At 39.6% G+C, this 19,338-nt stretch overlaps 1 protein-coding gene across 3 annotated transcripts in view; it reads right to left on the bottom strand.

Moving 5' to 3' along the window:
- The window catches only part of CDC14A (cell division cycle 14A), a 75,547-nt gene that overhangs the window by 31,355 nt on the left and 24,854 nt on the right, over nucleotides 1-19,338 (bottom strand). For all 3 annotated transcript variants that reach the window (XM_066624127.1, XM_066624128.1, XM_066624129.1), the window contains exons 4-5: nucleotides 15,836-15,928; nucleotides 7,286-7,365 (exon numbers count right to left, since the gene is read on the bottom strand). In XM_066624127.1, coding sequence (XP_066480224.1) covers nucleotides 7,286-7,365; nucleotides 15,836-15,928 — 173 coding nt within the window. The remainder of the gene's footprint in view (nucleotides 1-7,285; nucleotides 7,366-15,835; nucleotides 15,929-19,338) is intronic.

Raw genomic sequence — 19,338 nt, 5'->3', positions numbered from 1 at the left:
TTTCATTCCATTAGATTCCATTATTCACCCTATATAGTGGCTGAATGTGGTATAGTTTCTATACCAATCCATTCTGGGGTGGTATCTACTGATTTTTTTTTTATTCACTAGGGGTCCCAGAATGGAAACTCAGTGGATAACCAGCCACAACCTGCACTATAATTGCCTATCAAGACTTCAGGCACTATAAAAAAAATCTACGGGTATATTCATTCAGTTGATGTTGCATGTAATATCGGCCTTAAAAAGCAAAACAAACTACAGGTCCAGCCTATTTATACATGGATTTTTTATACATGGATTTGACTCAACAGGGATGGCCACTGTAAATGAGAAGGAATGCGCTGATCCCTGGAGAAGGGGGAAAATGCATCCCTTTAAAATCAGTTTAAAAAACTGAACAGTCCTTTAACAATAGTCTCCTTATTGAGAGAGAGAGAGGACAGTTGGCTGACAATCCATCAATCCTTCTCTCTCCAGCTGACCCCACTGTTCCCCCTGAGCACCTGAAAGAAAGGTGATCATTTTGCATTGGTGAAGGGAGGGGCTGAGTGAAGCACCTTTGTAAGCGCTTGGATGAGGACTGATTGATGAATTCTTCTTAATGACTCTTATCTTACATCACAAAGGTCAGCAAGACTGTTTTTAAATCACTGGAGCAAAGAAACTGTTTTTTAAATTGATTTGCTAAATTTGAGTGCTTGGAATGGAACCCATGGGAATAACGAGGCTCAACCTATATTACCAACAGATTATCTCAGAAGATATAAAGGTTGCACCAGGAAGGTTCTTTTAAAAATACAATAATTTGTTTCTATCAGGGATAAGTGGGAGTAAATATAGATACCAGTAATGGGGGTGGGAGTGCACTAAAATGAGTTGTAGCAGTCCTACTGTGTGAAGACTGCCGTCAAACATGGGAACAGTCAGAAGAACAATTTGCAAAACTTCAGAGGAGGAGTTGAAATTAGAGAGCCAAACTTCATGGGAAACTTTGTATCAAAAATTTACTTGCTTATACAAGCATTAGTCTTGAAACCAAGCTTTCAGAATCACTACTCTTTTTCACTTTATACACAGACCAACAAGTTCTGGCAAGCCCGGAAGATCTTTGTGATGCACTATTAATGAAACTATGGCAACATCATATAGCCCTTCCACAGCAACAAGAGTCAATATAGGGCACTTTTGTAAATAAAGAATTGTTCTCATGTGCCAACGTATTGGCACAATGTATTGGCACAATAACCACATCAATGCCACTATTCAATGCTGTAGAAGGCTAAGCATTTATGTGCCAAAAAAGTGATCGTTCCATTTTCCACTACCTTGTTTAATAACATTAGGCTTAATATTTTCCTCCTTCAAATAGTATTGCAGCAACTACTGCCAGTCCTAGAGTTCACAGAAATCTCTCCCATACCCAACCATGATTGTGTGAACTCTGTCCCAATGTCATGTTCAGGACTGGATTTATATTATTAGAATTCTGTCAAATATAAAAAAGTAATCTCTACCTTCAAAACACAAGAATAAAATCACTAACTCTAAAGCAGCAATTTTCAACTGTGTGCTGTGAATGATCGACAGGTGTGCCATGGAAGTTTGCAGGAGGGTCATTTATTAGTGGGGCCATTGGAAGATGTGAGCCCACCCCACCAGCAGTGTAGTGTGCTTTGTCAAATTTAGTAACTTATTAGTACACTGTAGAGATGAAAAAGGTTGAAAATCACTGCTCTCTAGTGATTGAAGTGTAGAAATCACAATCAGAATTCTTTAGCTATTACCTTATCTCTGTGCTCACACAGCAAAGTTTCCTTAACAAGTGCAATACTGGCAAATAAGTATTTATCAACATCCCTACTGATTTTTTAATTTGATGGTCCAATATTTCAGAGGTCCAATATTATGAGACGATCCATATTTTTGTAGGAAGTATAAGCATTTACATAAATCACAATTAATGTCCTTTACAGCATCCAGGCCCCATGGACAGGTTGGTAGAGTTTCACCTCACAGCAATAATAGCCTATTTGTACTGAGAGGATTTTAAACTTTAAAACTTTACTTTAAAAGGATGTGAAGTAAACTTAACTTTTAATCTGGGCATAGTTTAACACAATGGTTTCCAAACATTTTAGCACTGGGATCCACTTTTTAAAATGACACACTAGTGGGACTCACCTAGCTTTGAAACTAAAATAAAGATTTCACTTTACCAGCTGCTCAAGCCTCTTTACCAGCCACTCAAGCCTTTTGATCCTTTTTAATATGGTGGGGGGCTGCCTACTGCCCCACAGTAGTGGGAGGCGACAGGGCCAGAGTGATGATCAGACAGAAAAAGATCCATCTGGAATGAAGCGTGTTCCTTCTCTGTTTATTGTAAAACCCCCTTGGGGGTTTGGAGAAAGCCTGCCCACATAAACCACCATGAATAAAGTCAAGGAGTACTCCAATGAGGTGGTATATAAATACCAGTGTTATTACTGGAGCGTTTGTTGAGCTTCAAGTTCATTAGATTGGGACCCTTCTAGTGGCCTTGTGTTCCCTTTCGCCTGGCCTTCAATAAGAGCGGAGGCATGTGTGCATTTACTCACAAGTAGCCAAGCATGTCACTCAGTTTCACTTTCCATAAGGCTCATTTTATTATTATTATTAACAGTATTTGTATACTGCTTTCCAACTAAAAGTTCACAAAGCGGTTTACAGAGAAAAATCAAAAAACTAATGGCTCCCTGTTCCAAAAGGGCTCACAATCTAAAAAGATGCAAATGAACACCAGCAGACAGCTACTAGAAAAGACACTGCTGGGGTGAGGGGGGCCAGTTACTCTCCCCCTGCTAAAAAGAGGAGTACCCACTTGAAAGATTGCCTCTTACCCAGTTAGCAGGGGTTCCTTGTCAGTTAGTGGGAGGACTTCCTTCAAGAGTTTGTTGGGGTCTGTGTTAACTGGATCGCACCATATTGGTGTTGTGTTCCCCTTAGCCTGCCCTTCAAAGTGGACCAAAGCATGTTTGCCTACTCATGAGTAAAGATGCACACACTGCTCCATTTTGGTTTCCATAGGACTCAAAACATTTTCCTTATTAGCTATCAGCTTGTTTGTTTTGTGACCTGCCAAAAATCAGGTCATGACCTACTGGTGGGTCCCAGGCCACTGGATTAACCGATATAATTTTGCTGCAAAAGGTAGTATTTTAAACACACACGCACACGCACACACAGTAAGCTCTATCGCTATCTTAATCTCCAGTATGAAATTTCTTTTTTATATTACTTCAGTGGGCTATGTGCCCACTCTAGTCATTGAGACCATTTAGCTTAATTCTTAATAGTATATGACAAGAAGAATGAAGATGTATCATGTCCATTTTGAGTGCCGAGGATTTGCAAACGTACACCCATTAAGAAAGCATTTATATTCCAATCCAAGGTTTGTGGGAATACCATCATGTTTCATAGGAAGAACTATCTGTACACAGTCTTTGTTACCTAACAGGCACATTGCCAGAACTATTTCCAGGAGGGAGTCCAATTGTACCTCACAGGTTGATAGGTCATCACTGGTCAATGAAGCTTTTAAATGACTCACTTGAAAGTCATTTATCCAAGATTAATTCTTCCATAAGATTAAAATGCTACTAGCAATTTTTAATTCCATTATTTTTTCGGAGCAAAGAGAATGCTCACTTGTTACATCTGAAAGAAATGAGCTCTCTCGTCACATGTCACTACCATAGTTTTGTATAAACAAGATTAACAATGTCATTCAAGTTTTAAATCCCTGCTCCTATTCCTTGAAAACCAGAGAGACTGTACAGAAAGTCTGGGAAAGTCTTCAGTATGGTACAGACAGAACAATCCAGATAGGTTCACTTAACAACAGCTCAGCAACTGGTACATGTTGTGGATCATGCACAACTGGGACATGGTTGTGGAGCATGAATTCATTGGATGGATCTGAATTAAGTAAGAGGGAACACTTGTTGGCTCTTACAGCAGTAACAGTTAAGTATATGGGTAGCACCATCATTTGTAAAGAAAGCCACTGAACCATATATTTGCAGATCTCCTACATCAATACTTATTACTGAGGTTCTTAGGTAATTTGCAAATTTCATTAATCACATTTTAGGCTTTTATGATTAGAAATGCTGAAAACAAAATGTAGGACATATGTAATATTACTATAACAATTGAGCACACAAAAGTGTGCATATTGTGTTCCTAACAAATACTACTGAGTATTTGAGTAGTATTATAGTAATAGTAGTAGTATTTGAGCTTGCAAATAGTGCAATTTTTGACTGCCTTTGTCTGAGGGAAAGAGACTGCCTTCAGAAGGCACCAAGTGTTCCCATCTTGAGCAAAAGCAAAGCTGCACAGATACTGCTTTCTCCTGCAGAGGTGGGCCACTTCATAGTCATCAGTGTTTCCTCAGCTATGATCTACTGCAGTGATGGTGAACCTATGATACGCATGTCAGAGATGACATGCTAGTATTCACCAACACCCAACAACTGTTGAGTTACCACATAAAATTGAATTATATTTTCTATATATGGAAACTCTGTAAACTAGAATCTTGAACTTTAAATTCTTCATTTATAATAAACACTTATTCATAGTCACATTCTGTTTTGGAGATCATCCTGGAAACCGGAACGTCTGGCTATGATAAAATGATTTGACTAAAAACAGAACATAAATGCTCTCAGTGCAGTGCTAATCTCTTCAAGCCAGCATTAACCTGTCCTTATTACACCACGCATAGAGGTTTGAACATGGCTGCATGGTATATATGATCAAGCAGTATACTGATATTTCAGTAGTACTTTGCTCCTGCAGCCCTTAAATGAAATGATGTGGCTGAAGTTCTAAGCAGATTAAGATTTTCCAGGTCACTGAGTTAAATGAAACCAGATCTATGTGAAAAACTACAAATGTATATATTTTAAAATAACTGTAATTCACCCAAAACTGTCATTGTAGAAACATGTGTAACTGTTGTCCACTACACAGCCAATGTAACCCCATTGTAAAAGCTACCTGCAAAGGCACCCTACAACTGGCTCTTCTTGATCCATTAGGTAGAGAAATCCTGGCATCTATACTCATTTAAAATGAGTTAATCTTCTGCAATAATCTTTCCTGATGACTGAAAATGGTTTGGGGTGTGTGTGTGGAATTTACTGTAATAAGCAATGATGAGGACCCTCGCAAGCTACAATTTTTTTCCTGTTCCTCTATTTCACATCTAAAGACAGATTCTGATATCATTTCCTCTGGAATGGTAACCACAGAACAATGGGAGTAAGTGTCAGGCTCACCCACTTCCTTCACTGCAGGGAGAAGGAAAAACTGCCAAAGAGAATTTATTTGAACACAGTATCTCCCAGAAGAGTTGTTCACCCCTCCTGAACATGAAATGAAGAGACTACGCAAGAGCCACTTCTACCTTCCCCTCCTCAGGGAGAAAAACACGGGATCAAAACAATTTGGACTAAGTTTGATATCATATACAAAGTGTCACAAACGAAACATTATTCCTATGTTTTATGTATAGGTCTCATGAAGTAGGCGTATAGCTAGGCAGGCCTCAAAATACCATTCCTATCATTGATAAGATGTCCCCGTTTTAAATATTTGATGCCAGTAGCTCAGGATACGTTTCTGGTAGCTATCTGAATTCCAGGTGATTACAAATAGCTCTATGCTGACAAAGCTTTGATCCTTGACATCCTGCCAGCTTCTTTAAGCAACTGAATCAGCAATGTGTGCACGCATGAGAAGGATTGTCAGAAAATGCTAGCCTTGCTTAGCTAACCTAGCATTGCTTACTACAATTCCAGAAACCAGATGCAAAGACATTGCTAAAAGGACACAGGAACAGCTCCCAGCAATACCTACCCTCACTTTAAACCCTGATTCATTAGTCTCTGAGGTTCAAATCTAGTCCAACAATGCTACTAAGCTGTGGAATACAGGATATAGATTCTTAGTGAAACCAGCATACATTTACGTACTTTTCCCATACAACTAAGTCTGCCAGCACAGGAACTCTCAAAGCTATGCTGATAAGGCACAGAACAGCCTTGCAAGTGCATTTCCCCACTAGTTACTAGCTACATCAATAGCTGAAAGCTCTGTAACCATTACCTGCTACCAGGCCTTCCTGGTAGCCATTTCATTGAGACTATATTATATCATGCCAGTTTCAGCTTTAAGGACAAGCAGCAACTGCCAGAAGTTTTAATTATTTTCTTTTAATTGAAATCAAAATGCTTTATGAGACCTGTTTGAAAAGCAGTATACAAATAACTCCAAACAGACCATCCTTCAACTTAAGATTTTAAGACCTAGAAATCTGTTAAATGATTCCTTGAGACTTCCATTTGGCACAATTTTAAGCTGAAAGTTTGGAGACGGGGGAAGATTATGAGGATGGGACAAATGAATAAACCAGCGCTTTCTAAATAAGTAATGGTTTCAGGAAGTGGTTTTGTATTTCAGACAAGGAACAACATGATCACTACAATGTCCTACTCAACTATGAAAGAGCCTACATGCAATATTGCTATGACTACAAATGCACACAGGGCAACAGGCAAGTCTTGAAGGGACTTGTCAGATGCTGAGACCAAGATACGCATAACTACCTTCAAAAGAAAGTGGGAGGGGGATAGGAAGATAGGAACAGAACTAAAGAGAAAAGAAACACAAGGTCATTTTAATATATCTTGATAAAGTAGAGTGCTAGATGCAGGGAGGCAAAACAAGTATTTTGTGATCTTGTGTGTGCTCCCTGAAGCATCTGGTGGGCCGCTGTGATATACAGGAAGCTGGACTAGATGGGCCCTGGGCCAGATCCAGCAGAGCTCTTCTTATGCGTGGGACTCCACAGACACCAAGTTTCAGTGAAGGATAAAAAGTTACTTCAGCAGCATATGGCAATGCATGCTGACCCAAAAGGTCACAACCTTCCAGAGATTTGGGGGAGCGGCAGGGTCAGAAAAGCCCTGGTGCGGACACAGCCCTTTAGAGCTCAGATACTGACAGGTGACAAGATAAGGAAACAAGCAACAAGAAAAGCAGGCACAAAGACTGAGCAAAGGAAAAGAACATGTTACTAGTAACTGCAAGGTGCTTTAGGCAGAGCGCTGCACAAACACCATGTGCCATGGTGACTGAAGGGCTTGGAAATTATTGTAACAATCTGCTGGCCTCAGTTCATTAAAAATCTCTAAACATTAAAAAAGTGTACCATTTTAACTTGCAGCCTTACCTAAATGGAAGATATGGTGGATTAGAACCTGATAAAAGTGTTCGGTAAGCTTCTTCTGGTGTTTTCTTCAAGTAGACAACCTACAACAGAAAACAGGAACATCTTGCCTTAGAAAAGCTAAGGTAAAAGAAAAGCTGTATAAACTATACAATATATTTATTTCAAGATAATGCTTTAATGTGAATTGAACAGAACCTCAATTTGTGGCCATTCAGTTCTTTACCCTTCTAAGGCTGTATAGCAAAAGCTATTTTCACCCTCCTACTGACATCAGACAAAAGCCATTATTCTGAAAGTACTCACAAGCCATACAAGGTTGGAAAGCATTACCACAATAACGAAATTGCTTTCCAGTAAATTATGTTTCAATGCATGTTATTGTAAACATCCATTTGGCATCATCTCCAACTTCACCATTAATTCCACTGTCCTCATTGATAGCAATCATTTGTAAGCCAGGAATTTCCCACTGAAGAAAAATGTTGCTTGCGTTTATACTTGTGCATATTGAATGCCAGCAATTAAGCAAGGTAGGAAACTGAAAGCCATGGCCCCAAAGGTAGCATTCTTGGAAGTGCTACCTGTTCCACATGCAGGGTCAGCTAGGCAGGTGGAGCTCAGGGGTCTAGAAGTGGTGCTGTGGGGAGGGGTTTAGATTCGTTAGGGACTGGGGAACATTTTGGGACAAGTGGGGCCTGTACAAGGAGGATGGGCTTCACTTGAACCAGACTGCTGGCATGTAACATTAAAAGGTAGCAGAGCAGCTTTTAAACTGATCCCTGAGGGAAAGACGACAGGAGCAGAGGGGCATCCAGTCTGGACTCCTCATCCCTATGAGATTAGGATGGGGTGATTAGAGAACAAAAGGTAGTGACAGAGTAGGAGAAGGAATTGGGATTGGAAGTGTGATGGAATGCGATAGACCGTTTGACAAAATGAGAGGCTGCAGAGATGAAGGAGCTAATAAGGAGCCTATCTTGGGGGATTCCATGTACGAGTGCTTTTATGCAAATGCCCAAAGTCTCTGAGTGAAGATTGGAGAACTGGAGCACTTGGTGACTGGGAAAAACATTGATATAGTGAGCATAACGGAAACCTAGTGTAATGAGGAGAATCAGTGGGATAATGCAATCCCAGGCTATAAACTCTATAGGAGGGATAGGGAGGGGTGTGTTGGAGGTGGGATGGCCATCTATGTTAAAGAAGATTTAGAATCCAGCAAAGCAGAGATTGAAGGTGGGTCCAACTTCACCATAGAATTGCTGTGTGTTAAATTACCAGGCTCAAGAAGTGAAGTAATACTGGGGGCATGCTATTGTCCTCAGGACCAGAAACCTGAAGGGAACCTTAAAATGAGGAGATCAGGGAAATGTTGAGGATAGGGTTGTGATCATGGGGGACTTCAATTATCCTCATATCAACTGGGTCAATTCGTGCTCTGAGACCAGATTTCTTGATAAATGACTGTGCCTTAGAGCTGATAGTTATGGCGCCCACCAGAGAACAGGTGACTCTGGATTGAATATTGCGTGGTATTCAGGACCTGGTTAGAGATGTAAATGTTACTGAGCCATTGGGGAACAGTGATCATACTGTGATCTGTTTCGCCATGCATGCTGGGGGAAGAGAAGTGAAAAGCTGTGTGCCCCAAGGTTCTGTCTTGGGACTGGTACTTTTCAACCTGTTCATAAATGACCTAGAGACAGGGTTAAGTAGCAAGGTGGCCAAGTCTGTGACAGATCAGGAGAGAGATCTTGGGGTGCTAGTGGACAACTCAATGAAAGTGTCAACCCAATGTGCGATGGCAGTGAAGGCCAATTCTATGCTTGGGATCATTAGAAAAGGTTCTAATCTATCTAATCTAGATAGATTAGATATTCTAATCTATCTAATCTATCGAGAACAAAACAGCTAATAACATAATGCTGTTTTACAAATTAATGGTAAGGCCACACCTAGAGTAGTGCATCCAATTTTGGTCACCACATCTCAAAAAGGATATAGTGGAAATCGAAAAGGTGAAAAAGAGAGCAACCAGAATGATTACTGGGCTGGGGCACCTCCCTTATGAGGAAAGGCTACAGCATTTGGGGCTCTACAGTCTAGAAAAAAGGTGTGTGAAGGGGGATATGATTGAGACATACAAAATTATGCAGGGGATCGATAGAGTGGATACAGGGATGCTCTTTTCCCTCTTACACAATACCAGAACCAGGGGACATTCGCTAAAATTGAGTGTTGGGAGAGTTTGCAACTCCACAACTGCAGAGTTTGACAATGCAATCTTCATTGAGCAGTCTGGATGCTGACAGTCACATCTGTGCAGCCACCTTAGCACTCTGTATAGGCAACAACAACAAAAAAGGGAACACTGATTGCTGACCCCAAACTTTAAAATGCCCATCAATAATTCATCTGGAAAATATCCTGCTGTCACAGTGAAACCCTCAACTGACTACCCCTGCTGTCTGGTTACTAGTGACTTCACTTTCTTTTCTTTTCCAAAATTCTGAATAATCGGCATAAAGACTGCAGTACAAAGCATCTGTGGAGCCCTGGGCACTTAAAGATTTCCACTCACAGAAGAAAGGCAACTTGTCAGCATGCAGTCATTCTGTACTGTGAACAACTGTTTCATTTAATATACCTCTACACTTAAGGCTGTAACGTGACAATTGCTTAGACACCAATATTTCAGAAGGAATTTTGATTATTGCCTCTGTAGCAGTGGTTTTCAACCTTTTTCATTTCATGACATGCTGACAAGGTGCTAAAATTGTCAAGGCACACCACCTGTTTGACAACTGACAAGGCACACTACACTACCTATGGGGGGGGCTCACATCTCCCAATGGCCCTAATAAATGAGCCTCCCCCCAAATTCCTGTGGCACATTCACTGAAAATCACTGAGTCTCTAGTGACCATTTTTGTGTGGAACCCAGTCAGCAGAATTGTCTTAGATCATCTCAGTAATGCCTGGAATTTTTTCTTAGGGAATACAAGTATCTGTGTGCAAGTTGTGCAGCATGCCAAGCCAAAGGACATGGAATTGCATGAATAGCATTGAAACTCTGCTTAAACCTAGTTTGCTGAAGCATCCTACATAGGCTTACCAAACTTTGACTCTAGTGTAGCATTTCCCAAAACGTGGGTCAGGAGCCCATGTGTGGTTGATCACAAGGTGGGCCCTCCTGCTCCCCCCCCCCACACCAGTTTGAAAAGGAGCCATTCTGGAAGCCGGCCCAACAACTTCCAGCTTGGAAGCAACCTCTAATTTGTCCAGAAATTGCATCTGGAGGATTCTGCTGACTGGGTCAGGGGCCCAGAGCAACCCAGAGGTGGCCCTCTGAAGGCTCCTAGTAAGTCATTCCAGCCAGTCGTGTCCCAACCCACCATGGAGAATTAAGTGGGTCGTGGAGCTGGAAAGTTTGGTAACTGCTGCTCTAAGTGAATATTTTTGATTCAGTATCCTCCCACCTATTTGACAAGGTGGGGAGGATTTCACTTCACATTCAATACAGGTAATCTTGAAATCGCACTGCTTTTTTCTCTTTAGCAAAGGAGCATGGCATGTGAACAGTAGCAAAAAAACCCAATCAACAGGACAAAGGAACTTCTGGATTAAGTAGTACATGTGTATACACCCAACAATGTTAAAATTCTAATAGACATACAGTACTTCATATCACCACTGTCAACTCCCTTTTTATTCTCTCAAGCTTTTGAAAAGCTGTTTTCAAGGTTGTAAACTATTCCATACTTAGGACATTGCTCAAGCATAGGTGAAAGTAATTTGAAACATTTTCCAAGTTTCTCCATAAGCTGGACATGAAAATGCACTTAACTCCTACATTATAGTATACCCAAAATATTACTACTTACCATCAGTGGCTGTTCAACAGTTTTTTATTGAAGGTGACAAAAGTAAACTAGAGAAAGATTTGCTAAAGCTAATAGTATATTGAGAGATTTGCAAAATTGAAGTTCCGACAGCCTAGGCCAGATTTAGCAATAATTGTCTATACAGATGTGTGCCACTTAAAGACTATGTTCTTAAATCCCTGTTATGCAATTACATCATTAATCTATTGCCTTTGTTGTGTCAACAGACACTCCCTGCCAGATACTAGCTGGCTGCACAGGCTACTGGAGATAGATTGCCTCTTCTTTGCATTAAGAGCCTCTCTGTTGTGTAAACAGACACTCTGCTGCAGGCTATGGGAGTCAGGATTGTCTCATTAAGAGCATCTTTATTATGCTTTTACCACTGTCATATATGCGGTCCGTCATTAAGCAAATGGTTGTAAAGTGGCAAATGCCTGTATATGAAATAGGTTTCCACTCTCTGACGCATTGAGCAATGGCTTCATTGATAACTTGGATCATGGTTCACATTATAGCTTCCAGGAGTTATACTGCTAAAAAACACATGTTTAGTACAGGGACTTCTGTCATGCATAGATGGCATGAGTCACAATGCAATGTTAGCCATGAACCACATACAGTAGGGGTAACAAAACTTGCTTAACATGAGAGTCACATATGATAAACTTCAAGTATCTGAGAGCCACAAGACACGAATATTACACACATTGTTACATACACATTTTGTTACAAAAAATTTTATATAAATATTAATATTGTACATGTACGTAATAATTCATGTATGTAGTTTTTAACTTAATTTGTGTAAGTTGTCAAAATCCCAAAGCAGTAAAAACAGCTATTTTAAATTATATTTATCTTAGTAAATAGTTGGTCAAAACATGGAGGAAAATATGTAAATCAATAAAATTAGAGATATCTTAATCCAATAACACCTTACAAAATAATAGTCTTACAATACTTTTATGACACATACATTGCTACCAATTATCAGGCTATTTACTGCTAGTGGAGGTTTTAGAGCTTAGCCAACATATTTCCATAAGCTGCAGATTATATGTCAGAGAGCTGCATGTGGCTCGCGAGCCACAGTTTGGCCACCCTTGCTCTAGAGGCACTTTGAGACAGTTCCAAGACTGGCAACTTACTTCATACAGTAGCTACATATACCACTAAACACCCGAGCTGCTATCAGATCAACAGCACCATCCACTAATGATGTGTCAACATACTTAAAGAACCCCCAAAGAACAAATGTTTGTAAATTAAAATTCAGCACTTCAGATAAAGAGGATAGAACACACAGGCAGGGATCAGGGAGCCAAGACAAAAACATGCAGAGTGGCATTGCGTTCCTATTTAAATTGCATAGCTACCAGTAGAGGTTCTATTTGTGGAACTTATCTAGTGTTTGCTTGGTCTCATTTTACACATTAATTTTTTAGCATCAGGACATAAAAACAAGACTCTGAATTAGCAATACTCAGAATTCAGTCACATGCCAATCTACAGAATGTACAAGAACCACAAGAACCATAAACAGTTTTTCAGACAATAGGATTGGGTACATGAACAGTATATGAACAGAAACCCAACCGTTAGTACTCAAGTAGTTTATCTGAACAATATTCCTGCAAGAGAAACCAGGTTGCTATTGGGTTCTCTCTCAAGAGGAATTTTATAATGCCAAGACACAATTTTTAAGCCTATACATTATAACCAACCCTGTAAGTCCTACACATATATACCTCTAAAATGCATAGACTACGCATCTTGTGAAGATGAAAATTATTTGCATGTTGGGAGAGAACATGAGCCATGAGGGTTACCCACAGTCAGTAGGAATATATGTTCTCTGAATTTTAATTTTAACACACACACACCCCAAAACATTTTGCACCACACACACACTTTTTTGTAGGAAAAAAAAATTCATTATTTGCACATTTTGGAGTGACTCCCCCCATTTTTTCTATTCCTACTGAGGTGTCACCACTCTTATTTCCACCTCAAAATTTGCCTTGTATTCACACATGGGATAACTTTTTAATAGGGTCAAACATAGTCCTGACCTCCTGCATAATGTTTATCCATAAAACTGGAGGTAAAGACTGCACACCTGGGGCCAACATTCATAGACCCCATTTAAATGACATTGAGAGCACACTCACCTTCTCTCTTCTGAGTTTTGTACACTTTTTTTCATTTGACTTTTCTACAGAAAAGGAACCAGGCTATTAAGGCTCTTGCATGCTTTAAGGGCTCACAACAGTACTACCCTTCACTACCCCTTCAAATAAAATAGTCTTAATTCAGTCAGACATAAGCCAACAGAAGTATTTGACCTATCTCAAGGGTCTTGTGTCCAACCCCACCCAGATAACACAGAATTCTACATTGACCTAGAGCAGCCATGATCAACCACTGTGCACACTGGTGTGCTGCAAATGGTACCCAGGTGTGCCGTGGGAATTTGGGAGATGGTAATTTATTAGTAGGGCCATCGGGGGGATATGAAACTCCCATTGGCAGTACAGTGTGCCTTGTCACTTGTCAAAAAATTGATGGTGTGCCTTGACTGTTTTAGTGCTTTGCCAGTGTGCCGTGAGATGAAAAAGGTTGAAAATCGCTGGTCTAATTAATGCAGTACAGTATATGCCACTAGAGCCCATAAGTCTAATGAGAGCTTACACCATTTTCTAGAGACTGGAAAAGAGGAGGAGCTCTTCTTGACCTTGCACAGAGCTTTGGAGATTCACAGAAAGAAGTGATGCATCTCACCACTTATGTCTGCAGGGCTCAGTATAAGAGGTCAAGCTCTCTCTCTGTGAAGCCTGGAGTTAATAATAATAATAACAATAACAATAATAATAATAATACAGGTATTTCTATACCGCCTTTCTTGGTCCTCAGATTTCTCCTCGGACTTTATTCAAGGCGGTTTACATAGGCAGGCAAATTTAAATCCCCGTAGGGATTTTTACAATTTGAAAGGTTCTATCTTTCAAGAAACCACAACATTCAGATGTTTCTTTCTTGATCTGGTTGCACATTCCAGTTGGGGAAGAGGATGAGAACTTGGATTTATCATTGTACTGGGAGGCATTCCTAGCATCTATGAAAACTCAGCATGCCATTTCCCTTTAAGAAGGGTGGGATAAGCAAGGAGCACAAGATCTGAGATTCTTAACCTTGTGCTTGCCCTCTGCAATGAATAGGTTTCAGGTAGCAAAGAGAGAAAAACTACGTCAGATGCTCTTGAAGTACTGTGTTCAGACTTACTGAGGGCTGATATATACAGTTCAACCACCAGTCTACCTTAGTGAGAAGTATTGTCAGATACTTGTTTGTTCTTTTCATTTCCACATTATACTGTACCCAAATTACATATTTTTCACAGCAATTTCAAATTGAAAGAGTGGTAACAGTTATCCTAATGCTCAACTAAAAAGCACACAGAAAATACTTTGTAATCTTCTAGAAAAAGCTCTACTATTTCATGTGTTCATATCTTTGTTTGTTGCTTCACAGAGGACCAATTTGTTTCCATAACTATACACAGAAAGATACTTTAACATGCAGTGGTTTCATATTTCCAGAGTAGTAATGATGATAATCTCAGTTTACTCTGTAGAGAGATTCTTCTTTGGCAGAAGTGTTTTCATACAGCTTTCACACAAAGGAGACCCATTTTGTAACAGCTGAAATACTGAATGTCATTTACTGTCATTACAGAGCTAACAAGGTATTCATTTAACAGATGCTGCTAGCCTTTTAAAAATTACAGGTCATTCATCTATATAATAACACAAGGACAAACATAATTCCATTTCTGTTGCAAAATTAGGATCTTCAAAGTAAGAGACACTTGTAAGAACAAAAGTATTTTATTTACTTAAGAATAGTATTTTTCAACTGTTGCATAACTTATCAGTACAAATAAACTATGTACTGCACTTTAAGAGAGGAGGAAGCCAGGACTGTATGTGCAGCTTGATACGAAAGTGGAAGGGCAAACTGCAGTTCTTGAACCCAAGGGAGTCTGCAAAGTGACACTGGGAATAAGCTTCTGAAACAGAATAATTACCATAGCGACAATTTCCCTGCTGTTATTGACTTGTCCTGGCTCCCAATCCAGACAAGAATGACAAGAAGTCAGCCATAAGAACACAGCATTGTACTAAACAAGCTACTTGTCTTGGTTGTTTTCCATTTATTCCAACTGTAAGGTACCTTCAGCTGCTGGAAGAATGAAAAGGCACGGTTCAACTCTTTGAAACAGAATAAGGGCCCAATCCTATCCAACTTTCCAGCACTGATGCAACTATGCCAATGGGGCATGTGCTGCATCCTGTAGTAGGAGGGCAGTCATGGAGGCCTCCTCAAGGTAAGGGAATGCTTGTTCCCTTACCTTGGAGCTACACTGCAGCTGCATCAGTGGTGCAAAATTAGATATGATTGGGCCCTTAAATGTTACAAGCATGGTGAGGAGCATGGAGGCAGCAAAGCTCAGAAGAGAGAGAGAGAGGGTAGGCACCCACTTCTTTAAAAAATGCAGTACTAAAACAGTAGCAAAAAAATAGATATTCTAGCATTTGCAGTATCTATATAGGCAGAGAAAGAGATGTCAGCAAGTTCCTGCTGACATACTAGTGCTACTTACTGCATAGGCACCTATCAAAAGTGCTGCATTTGCTCGTTTCCGCTGGTCAAAGCTGGTGTAATGCACTATTTTCTTTCTTGACAGACTGAATGACTGTTTTAAAAAAAAAAAGATGGGAGAGAGATAATTAGATTTGTTATACAGTAAGCACAAAATGACAAAATTCAGTATATCTAATGCTGGCACCTATGCTATGCCTAGCTCATAGTGCCTTGGCTGAACCTTAAAATCAGTTCAACCCTGGGCAAGTTCATGATACAAGGCAGTTTCTTCATACATGCTCTTAGGCCCAGACAATTGTACAGCTATTTCATAGGGAAAAAAATCTGAGTTTTCATCCATATAGTATTTATAACCACACATTCACTGCAACCCAGAGCTTCCTTTATGGCCAAAGCTATGAGTCCCTCTGTCCATACTGGTAATCATCTGCCAGCAGACTTCCTATGTCTGCATGTATTCCAGAAGCACTTTGCCAGGTGACTGGTTGGGAGCTTCTTCCTGATGGTTTGCCCTTCTGAGGGTAGTTAAATATCCTACTCTTGCTTGTGACAGCAGGATTCACTGTTTGCTATGCCAGTGTGTGTGGCAGGCATAGGATCATGCCCCAAAGTAGACATGTGGGGATGGTCATTCAAGCCACTGCTCTTCATGACCTCACCTAGAAAAACAAAATGATCTCAATTCCAAACCTACAGTAATCATGCGTGTATACACACCTACACGTAACTTCCTGGGAATATACCCACTGAACACAAGAAGGTTTTGCTTCTGAGTAGCATGCTTAGAGTAACAGACTTCATTTGCAAGTGCTAAGTGTCTTCTGTATGGCTGCTAATGCAATTCCTTCAGCTCTTGAACATTTAGCAGCCCATATTCTGAAGACATGAAAATATGAAGCTGCCTTACATAGAATAAGTTCACTGGTCTTTCTAGCTCAGTATTACCTACACTGACTGGAAGCAGCTCCCTAAGGTTTCAGACAGACATTCTACCTGAAGATGTAGAAAAGACCTACAGCCCTCACTAAAGTTCTTGACAGTTGATATTCCAAACCCACAATTCAATTGATTTTTTTTAATTACTCACTGAACCTCTTCAGTATTTGCTAGTGCTTTCAGAGTGCATTTTTCCTTATAACACTTGCAAATAATGTTACTAACCATCTCAATTATGAGATTTTTCAAAATATGCCTGCTTAACATTTTGTGAATGCCTTTTCTTCTTGGTGACACATTCTGTGTTCCGAAATCCCAATACGTTTTCCTTTTCAAAGAGCAATCCCTCCCACGCACATTTGGATCATGGCCACAGCACATGGGAGTGCATGTCAACACTTTGTTGATTCTTGTAACTCAAAAAATAAGTTATTTTTTCCCTTCTGCAACTAATCCTGAGAGCAAAAAATCCGCACTCTTTCCTGAAGGAGATTTGGCCAGTCACCCATGCTTCAGCCACACAAGCATTCATAAATTGCCCCAGTACAAAATGCTGCTACTAAGGTACGGTCACATACTTAGTATAAAGATCATATTACACACACACACACACACACACACACACACACACACACACACACACTCACTCACTCCAAACTTCCCTGACTCTCAATTTGCTTTTAGGCACAATCCAAAGTGGTGGTCATTAACTTTAAAGCCATACACGGCTTGGTTGCAGGATAATTAAAACGACCACCTCTTACCATATGAGTTTGCTAAACTGCTAAGATAACAATTATTATCTGTTTTGCTCTGTTTTGCATTCTGCTACCAAACAAGATTCAGAAGACAGCAACAAGCAACAGGGATTACTTGGTAGCATCCTTGATTGTGGAACTTCCTTTCTTCAAGGATCCCCTGTTCATAACACTGCAGATTATTAAGACTCTTTCACTAGGCATTTGGCCTGACTTCATTGCTGTGAACTGAGTTGCTTAGCTGTATCTATCTGGTTGTCTACTGCAGCTATTATTCTTTAACTAGTTTTACTATTATATACTTTTTAAGTTTTTATTGTAAGCTGCTTTGATGGTCCATAATGAAAGTGGCCAAATTTCTTAAAGCATAGTTTGCATCAATTTAGTATTGTGTGATATATCCCAGCTGCACATACTAGACATTTTGACAAAACAATCACTGTCGTAACAGTAGAGCCACAAAAAAGAAAATGCCTGAATTTATACCTGAAGCAAGCAGACTGGTATTATATACGTAAGTCACTATAATCAATTAAATCTGTCAGGTTATTTGTACTTTAATGGACATTTATGAATATATTCCAACGCTTATAAGCTTTAAAAAAAAATCACAGAATGAAATCAGTAAAAATAATTTTGTGCTGAACAAGACAGACGCTAAAAATTATTTGGACTGATTTCATTCTGTGATTTTTTAAAAAGTTCAGGTACTTCATAGTTGCTTCACATTTCAGGTACTTCAGTTACTTCATAGTTACTGCTTGCTTCAGGTATAAACTCAGATATTTTCTTTTTTGTGGTTCTGCTGCGAGATAATGGTTAGAGAATTGATTTAGAAAGCTTGACCTTGAAAAAAAAAGTCAAGCTTGTAATGATTTGCAAAAATAAAGTTTATTAAGATACAGCAAAAATCTAAAATTTAGCCCATGCAACCACTTTTTCAAGTTTGGTAATATGATAAATTTAATGTTTTAAAGTATGCTTATGTAATCAATTAATCAGTTTGCTTAAGACAAATGAATAAAAGAAAAGTATTACTTCATCACTTTTTTGCTCCTTATCTGCTGTGAGCAACAGAGAAGGGAAAGGGGAAAATAGATATCTTCTCATGCAATTCCCTGACCAAGCAAAACTTGTGATTTCCATGATTAAATAGCAAGGTAACACTTTCATCCAAACACAGTTCAAAGGAGCAAAAACTAAGACATCATCCTCAAGCTCTCATTGCACTAGAAATTATGCTCGTCAAAGCATCAGCACTAGCTAATCTCCACAGGTGCTAATGGGTTCAAAATTTCAGACATACAATGCATCTTTACTCAGCTCAGCTCCCAAATGAAGTGCATAGAATTGTAACCCAGGACACAAATGGGATGCAATAACGTCAAGAGCCCACCCCACCCCCCAAAATTAGTAAGATTTTCAGCTCTACCCAGTGCCCAGTTCAATTTAAGTTCTTATATTTAAGCCAGTTCAGTGCAATTTGGGACAAAATCAATTTCAAATTCAACATGTTTTTTGTCTGGGTTGGATTAAGATTCAATGCTTCACTCTATAAATAGCACAAAAACCCCACAATGATGAGGAGAGGAAATGAGGCTCCCCAGAGTAGGGGGGGGGGAAGGAATCTGGAAATAACAACCTTTTCCAATAAAGCATTGGTTCCCAAACCTTTTAGCACTGGAACCCACTTTTAAAAATGATACACTATCAGGACCCACCTAGGTTTACATGACTAGGAAAAAAAGTCTTATCATCTCAAACCTCTTTTTACTGTACTATGGGGGGGCTGCATTCTGGAGCAACT

This window comes from Tiliqua scincoides, chromosome 4, assembly GCF_035046505.1.
Source record: "Tiliqua scincoides isolate rTilSci1 chromosome 4, rTilSci1.hap2, whole genome shotgun sequence".
Taxonomy (NCBI): domain Eukaryota; kingdom Metazoa; phylum Chordata; class Lepidosauria; order Squamata; family Scincidae; genus Tiliqua; species Tiliqua scincoides.
This window is presented reverse-complemented; position numbering and strand designations above follow the sequence as displayed.